This window comes from Notolepis coatsorum (genome assembly GCF_963971535.1).
Source record: "Notolepis coatsorum genome assembly, chromosome: 13".
Classification (NCBI taxonomy): Eukaryota; Metazoa; Chordata; class Actinopteri; order Aulopiformes; family Paralepididae; genus Notolepis; species Notolepis coatsorum.
The window spans coordinates 34,794,634-34,803,840 of record NC_140177.1 but is presented as its reverse complement, the minus strand read 5'-3'; the positions used below and the strand labels follow the sequence as shown (position 1 = coordinate 34,803,840).

General features: G+C 41.7%; 1 protein-coding gene across 1 annotated transcript in view; it reads right to left on the bottom strand.

Moving 5' to 3' along the window:
- Positions 1-651: 651 nt before the first annotated feature.
- Positions 652-9,207, bottom strand: part of tox (thymocyte selection-associated high mobility group box) — a 125,804-nt gene continuing 117,248 nt past the window's right edge. Inside the window, exons 9-10 of the mRNA XM_084327270.1 lie at positions 8,878-9,035; positions 652-4,814 (exon numbers count right to left, since the gene is read on the bottom strand). Coding sequence (XP_084183396.1) covers positions 4,778-4,814; positions 8,878-9,035 — 195 coding nt within the window. The 3' untranslated portion in view covers positions 652-4,777. The remainder of the gene's footprint in view (positions 4,815-8,877; positions 9,036-9,207) is intronic.

The following is a 9,207-nucleotide window of genomic DNA, read 5'->3' as shown; positions in this document are numbered from 1 at the left end:
ATCAACCCAAAGGGTGGAATAAACGAATAAAGCACAGTGAGACAGACGTTTGGAGAGTTAACTTTATTTTCAAACACATTAGAAAGTAAAAATAAGAGATTCTTTACATGGTTTTTGTCGCTGACTGGACCTCTTCTGTCAGCCAATCAGACAACACCTTTATAAACCATCCATCAGCAATAATAAACACCAGAAAACATAAACACTTCATATTATAGAAAAACTCAACCAGCTACAGCTGCTGTTTTTAAATAGACTTCAGGTTAGGAAGAAAGATGGAGAGAGAAAGAGAGATGAGGATAGAGAGAGGTGAGGAGAGAAAGAGAGGTGAGAGAGAGAAAGAGATGAGGAGAGAGAGGTGAGGAGAGAAAGAGGTGAGAGATGAGGAGAGAGAAAGAGATGAGGAGAGAGAAACAGAGATGAGAGAAAGAGGCGAGGAAAAGGGTTAAAACGACAGCCACCAATCTGTCCTCCCCTGCCTCATTAACAGGCTTCTCTCTCAGTATCTCCTTCTCTCTCAGTCTCTCAGTCTCTCTCTCTCTCTCAGTCTCTCTCTCTCTCTCTCTCTCTCTCTCTCTCTCTCTCTCTCTCACAGAGTTTGGATCTAAATCAATAGCATCAACAGACAAGCGCCAAGAGGAGCAGTTGTCGTACAAAAACCTTTTTTCTTTTTTCAAGATAATCAAACCCACATTTGGCAGTTTTATTTTCACAGGATTTCAACATTTACAACTTCCTGTTCCAAGGATTCTCCACCAAGAATCCTTGTTCCAAGCGTCTCACAGTTCCGAGCTTCATTCCAAGGATAGAAAGGGTTTCATAAAACAATTAGTCCATATATTAACAATTATTCATGGGGGAAAAAAAGAGAAAGAAAAACATCTTTGTCTTCGTTCTCTTTATCGAACTGATCTCAGGTCAGATGAAGAAGTCTTTATCACCTCTCCCAGTAGACTGTGTGACGGCTGTCTGATCAGAGAGCAGGTGAGCCTACCTCCATACTGGTGATGCAGATAAGTGATAAGACGCAGAGGTGGAGGGGCCCATTCACTTCAATGTTAAAACTCTATAGAAATGCCACTGTAGGGGCGGCTGGGTGGTGTAGAGGTCTTAAGCACTCGCCTACCATAGGTGCGGCTGGGTGGTGTAGAGGTCTTAAGCACTCGCCTACCACTGTAGGGGCGGCTGGGTGGTGTAGAGGTCTAAGCACTCGCCTACCATAGGGGCGGCTGGGTGGTGTAGAGGTCTAAGCACTCGCATACCACTGTAGGAGCGGCTGGGTGGTGTAGAGGTCTTAAGCACTCGCCTACCATAGGTGCGGCTGGGTGGTGTAGAGGTCTAAGCACTCGCCTACCACTGTAGGAGCGGCTGGGTGGTGTAGAGGTCTTAAGCACTCGCCGGCTGGGTGGTGTAGAGGTCTAAGCACTCGCCTACCATAGGTGCGGCTGGGTGGTGTAGAGGTCTTAAGCACTCGCCGGCTGAGTGGTGTAGAGGTCTAAGCACTCGCCTACCATAGGTGCGGCTGGGTGGTGTAGAGGTCTTAAGCACTCGCCGGCTGGGTGGTGTAGAGGTCTTAAGCACTCGCCTACCACTGAAGTGCGGCTGGGTGGTGTAGAGGTCTAAGCACTCGCCTACCACTGAAGTGCGGCTGGGTGGTGTAGAGGTCTTAAGCACTCGCCTACCACTGTAGGGCGGCTGGGTGGTGTAGAGGTCTAAGCACTCGCCTACCACTGTAGGGGCGACTGGGTGGTGTAGAGGTCTAAGCACTCGCCTACCACTGTAGGAGCGGCTGGGTGGTGTAGAGGTCTAAGCACTCGCCTACCACTGTAGGAGCGGCTGGGTGGTGTAGAGGTCTAAGCTCCCACAAGTTCCCACTGTCAGAAGTCCAGCTTGGTCAGTCGTCCCTACGAACACAATTCGTACCCGGTGGGGTATGAGTCCTGGTTGTTACAAGAGTGACTCCTACTGGTCGGTCTGGGCGCCTGTTCAGCAGGGAGGAGATCTAGGGAGGATAGCGCGAACCTCCACATGTGTTACGTTCTCCCAGTGAAACTCCTAGCTGTCGGGTGAAAAGAAGCGGATGGCGACTCCACATGTATCAGAGGAGGCGTGTGGTAGTTCTACACCCTCCCTAGACTAACAGTAGGGCAGCATGTGGTAGTCCACACCCTCCCCAGACCAATAGCAGGGTAGTAAAATGACGAGGAAGGGAATTGGCATAATGACTAAATTGGGGGATGGGAGAAAAAGATAGAAAGACAAAAAATAAATACAAAGAAAGAATCAAAACAGTCCTAATAGTCAGAAAACAGATATAAATAAGGGCGGCTGAGTGGCGCAGTGGGCAAGGCGCTCGCCACTAACGCAGGAGATGCTGGTATCGAGCCCAGCTCTTGGCGTTGCTACCGGCTTGGCCGGCCGTCATACTAACACAATTGGCAGTGTTAGAGGGTGGGAAAGCCGGTGGGTGGGGATTGGACGTTGTGGACAGCGACTCCTACAGGTCGGTTGGGTGACGCCGGTACGGCGGAAACAGGAAGTATCGGGGGCAGCATGAGCCTCCCACGCGTTACTCCTCGCCACAGAGTTCGAGCTGTTGCGGTGAAAAGATGCGACAGGCTGCCTCCTTGTGTACCGGAGGGGACACGTGATGCAAGGCTTCTATCCTCACTACAGCTGACCAGTGGGAGGCATAGTCTAGCAACGTTCAAGACAGGGGAGGGAAGAATTGGAAATACGAAATTGGGATGGGAGAAAAATAGAAAATAAAGAGAAAAAGTGAAAAAAATAAAAATAAAAAAAAAGATATAAATACAGACTCATGATTACCTGGCCGTTGTTTTTTTAACTGCTGGAAGTGTGGAAGTGAATGAATCTGCTCAGTGAAAAAGGTTCATAACGATCTAAAATAAATAATGCTGCACGAGTCATGAGCAGTTATGAAAACTATTTCCAATTTATTTGTATAATTTTGATGCAATGTGGTTCTTCTGAACTTCCAGTCTCATCTCATCTCATCTAATCTCATCTCACCTCTGTTAAAGACGTTAGTGATGTGAATAAGGCTAATTCAGCCCAACAGGATGACCACACAATGGACAAGAAGAACCCTCCTGGGAAGCGGCCGTCTTTAAAACCTCAAGTGAGTGAAAGGGCATATTATTTTACATATGTTACTACATTATTCTGTGTTTTCTGTTAACGGTCAGAGCTGGTTGACAACTACAGCGCTCAGGAGAACATAACAGGCTTAAAAATCGTGGTCCAGCGACAATGAGCTGAAGCAGCAGGTAGAATGTAAGCCAAACCCCAGGGAGGGTGGAGGCCCAGCAGAGACAGACCAGGCTGCTCTGTGTTGGGTTGAGGAGGAGTCTCGTGTGGGTTCAGTCGTGCTGGTCTGGCTGTGGTTTGGGTTCAGGTTGGGGTCAGGTTGGGTTCAGGTTGGAGTGGTGCTACTGTATCCTCACCTTTGCCAGTAGGCCGTCAGTGGTGTTAAAGGAATGTTCGTGAGGAACCCGTCTAAAAACACGTTGACCCAGTGGTTTGGTTCTGACCCACACTCCTATGCAGAGAGTTGGACGACGTTCCACTGTCAAACATCTGTGCCCAAAGAGGAAGTAAACTAACCGGTCCTACCTTTACTCGTATTATTTTCCCTTAAGATATTGAATAAATACTATTATATTATTGTTCCCTTCATATTTCCATTGTCTCTTTTATAAATACCGAAAATGAGTTGAAAAAGGTTAAATAATTCTATTTCACGGCATCTGTGCAGCCTCGTTTATCCATTGTGTCCATGGAAACGACGATGAACACAGCCATAAGGGTATGATTTCCTTCCCTACGCAGAATAGACAGTCTGTTTACTTTTCTGATAATAATCACTGCGTAACTGATGAATGTTCAGACAAGCTTAATTTCTGGTGGTTAGTGATCCTCTGTATACACACCCAATTCAGAGTTATAACTACATTTTCTTTATAACTAATTTGGTGGTGGATGTCTGGATGTGGTTACAGTTAAAAAGGCACACAGGGCAGAGTTGTGTGGTGTACAGGCAGCTCTGTGTAGGAGTGTGGGTTTTGGGATATTTGGAAACTTTGTTATGTTGGTGTCATGCTAGGCATGCTAGTAGATGTCAATGAAGGTGGGGGTCATGAAGCAGCAATATGCATGATAAAAAACAGTAGGTGTATCTCTCTAACGTTGGGTTGGTTCTGTCTCACTCTGACCTGGGATCAGCTGAGGAACAGTAGGTGTATCTCTCTAACGTTGGGTTGGTTCTGTCTCACTCTGACCTGGGATCAGCTGAGGAACAGTAGGTGTATCTCTCTAACGTTGGGTTGGTTCTGTCTCACTCTGACCTGGGATCAGCTGAGGAACAGTAGGTGTATCTCTCTAACGTTGGGTTGGTTCTGTCTCACTCTGACCTGGGATCAGCTGAGGAACAGTAGGTGTATTTCTCTCTAACGTTGGGTTGGTTCTGTCTCACTCTGACCTGGGATCAGCTGAGGAACAGTAGGTGTATCTCTCTAACGTTGGGTTGGTTCTGTCTCACTCTGACCTGGGATCAGCTGAGGAACAGTAGGTGTATCTCTCTCTAACGTTGGGTTGGTTCTGTCTCACTCTGATCTGGGATCAGCTGAGGAACAGTAGGTGTATCTCTCTCTAACGTTGGGTTGGTTCTGTCTCACTCTGACCTGGGATCAGCTGAGGAACAGTAGGTGTATCTCTCTCTAACGTTGGGTTGGTTCTGTCTCACTCTGACCTGGGATCAGCTGAGGAACAAAGGTTTGTCTCTCTGAAGAGATCTGGAGGAGGAGAGGAGAGAGAATCAGTCAGTCAGGCTATTCTCACACAACATAACACAACATCATAACATAACAAGATAACATCACATAAGATAACATAACAACACAAGATAACATAATATCATTCACAACACCAGATAACATAACACCAGATAACATAACAACACCAGATAACATCACAAGATAACATCACAACACCAGATAACATCACAAGATAACATCACAACACAAGATAACATAATATCATTCACAACACAAGATAACACAACATCACAACACAAGATAACATCACATTCACAAGATAACATAACAATACAAGATAACATAACATCACAAGATAACATCACAACAACACACGATAACATATCACAACACAAGATAACATCACAACACAAGATAACATACACAACACACGATAACATCACAACACAACACAAGATAACATCACAACACAAGATAACATAACACACAACACAAGATAACATAACACAACACAAGATAACATAACATCACAAGATAACATCACAACACAAGATAACATAACACACAACACAAGATAACACAACACACAACACAAGATAACATAACATCACAAGATAACATCACAACACAAGATAACATCACATCACAAGATAACATCACAACACAAGATAACATAACACACAACACAAGATAACACAACATCACAACACAAGATAACATAACACACAACACAAGATAACATAACACAACACAAGATAACATAACATCACAAGATAACATCACAACACAAGATAACATAACACACAACACAAAATAACACAACACACAACACAAGATAACATAACATCACAAGATAACATCACAACACAAGATAACATCACATCACAAGATAACATCACAACACAAGATAACATAACACACAACACAAGATAACACAACATAAGATAACATAACATCACAACACAAGATAACATAACATCACAACACAAGATAACATCACAACACAAGATATCACAACACAAGATAACATCACAACACAACACAAGATAACATAACAACACAAGATAACATATCACAACACAAGATAACATAACACAGAACACAAGATAACATAACATCACAACACAAGATAACATCACAAGATAACATAACATCACAACACAAGATACCATAACACGCAACACAAGATAACATCACATCACATTCACAACACAAGATAACATCACAACACAAGATAACATCACAACACAAGATAACACACAACACAAGATAACACAACACACAACACAAGATAACATGACATCACAAGATAACATCACAACACAAGATAACATCACATCACAAGATAACATCACAACACAAGATAACATAACACACAACACAAGATAACACAACATCACAACACAAGATAACATAACATCACAACACAAGATATCACAACACAAGATAACATCACAACACAAGATAACATATCACAACACAAGATAACATAACACACAACACAAGATAACATAACATCACAACACAAGATAACATCACAAGATAACATAACATCACAACACAAGATAACATAACACGCAACACAAGATAACATCACATCACATTCACAACACAAGATAACATCACAACACAAGATAACATCACAACACAAGATAACATCACAACACAAGATAACATAACAACACAAGATAACATATCACAAGATAACATCACAACACAAGATAACATAACAAGATAACATCACATCACATTCACAACACAAGATAACATAACATAACATCACAAGATAACATAACACACAACACAAGATAACATAACACACAACACATCACATTCACAACACAAGATAACATAACATCACAACACAACACAAGATAACATCACAACACAAGATAACATAACACACACAACACACGATAACATAACACACAACACAAGATAACATAACACATAACACACAACACAAGATAACATAACACACAACACAAGATAACATAACATCACAAGATAACATCACAACACAAGATATCACAACACAAGATAACATAACACACAACACAAGATAACACAACATCACAACACAAGATAACATAACATCACAACACAAGATAACATCACAACACAAGATAACATCACATCACAACACAAGATAACATAACATCACAACACGAGATAACATCACAACACAAGATAACATAACACACAACACAAGATAACATCACATCACAAGATAACATCACAACACAAGATAACATCACAACACAAGATAACATCACAACACAAGATAACATAACACGCAACACAAGATAACATCACATCACATTCACAACACAAGATAACATATCACAAGATAACATCACAACACAAGATAACATCACAACACAAGATAACATAACAACACAAGATAACATAACATCACAAGATAACATCACAACACATTCACAACACAAGATAACATATCACAAGATAACATCACAACACAAGATAACATATCACAAGATAACATCACATTCACAACACAAGATAACATAACATCACAAGATAACATAACACACAACACAAGATAACATAACACACAACACAAGATATCACATCACATTCACAACACAAGATAACATCACAACACAAGATAATAGGGCTGTACCGAATGCTTCGAAGCTTCGATCATAATGTTGACATTCGAATTCTAAATCAACATTCGAATTAAAAAAAATTAACAATTTTTTAAATTTTTTTTATATCTTTTTTTTTGTCTATTCAATCGGTTTAAACCAATGGGGGTTTGCTTAACATTATTGCAGTTAAAGATTAGGCTACACTAGGGCGGCTACGTGGCGCAGTGGGCAAGGCGCTCACAACGAATGCTGGAGACTAGGCTCGAACCTCCTGTTCGAGCCCCGCTCTCCACATTGCTTTCAGTTTAGCTGGTCGTCCACAGTAATACACATTGGCCGTATTACGGGGAGGGAAACTGAAGGGTGGGGATTGGGCGTTGTGGACAGCGACTCCTACAGGTCGGTTGGTGCGCCTGCGCAGTAGAATCAAGAAGCGACGGGGGCGGGGCCCCTCCAAAGCCCAGACCCCCGACGCTGAAAGATCGAGCTGCGCAGGTGAAAAGATGCGACGGCTGTTACCTCGAGTATCGGAGGGGACTCGTGCTATGTATGACTTAGTCCACATTGCAGCCGGCTTGTGGGAGGCAAGAAACAACGTTCAAAGACAGGGGAGGGTTGAATTGGATGATATGAAAAAATTGGGATGGGAGAAAAATAGAAAATGGGAGAAAAAGTGGATAAAAAAAAAAAAGATTAGGCTACACTAATATTATAATATTATACTATAAGACGTCACCATCACTTTCATACCAACCGTGCCCTTATTGGATTATGAGTTATTCATTAAAGAAAGTTGATTTAATAAAAGAAAAAGAAAAATTTAATCAGATTAATCACTCATTCAAATTGAGGATTCAGTAAAAAAATTAAAAAAAAAAATTACAAAAAAAATAAAAAGATTATTATTATAATTTCTTTTAGTAATTTTTTTAATAGACATTCGAAGCTTCGTTCGAATACTTCAATCGAAGCTTTGAATGTTAAAAAATTACATTTGGTACAGCCCTACAAGATAACATAACACACAACACAAGATAACATCACATCACATTCACAACACAAGATAACATAACACCACAACACAAGATAACATCACATCACATTCACAAGATAACACAACATCACAACACAAGATAACATCACATCACATTCACAACACAAGATAACAAACATCACAACACAAGATAACACAACATCACAACACAAGATAACATAACATCACAACACAAGATAACATCACATCACGTTCACAACACAAGATAACATAACATCACAACACAAGATAACACAACAACACAAGATAACATAACACACAACATAATATTTGGTGGACTCTTTTATCCAGTAAAATGCATACATTTTGTCTGGCAGAGCAGCAAAAAGCAATATTTATTACATACACAGAAACTCAATACTCTCTACATCAAAAGCCGAAAGCTAATTTATATCCATCCCATAGTACCTACCCGTTGCCATGGTAATCGCTCCAATCGAGGGAGGGATGGTGGTTGGGGGTGGGGCGGCTCAGCTGGTGGTAGTCCAATGAGGGGGACAGAACAGCTCCGCAGCTTAGCATACCTCCTCCCATTGGCTGGTAGTCTGACTGGAGAGGGGAGGGGTAACCCTGGGGGGAGAATGAGAAGGAAGGAATGAAGGAGAGAGAGAGAGAGAAGGAGAGAGAGAGAGAGAAGGAGAGAGAGAGAGAGAAAGAAAGAGAAAGAGAAAGAGAAAGAGAAAGAGAGAGAGAGAGAGAGAGAGGGAGGGAGATATTAGTAATATGTTTATATGGTGTATTT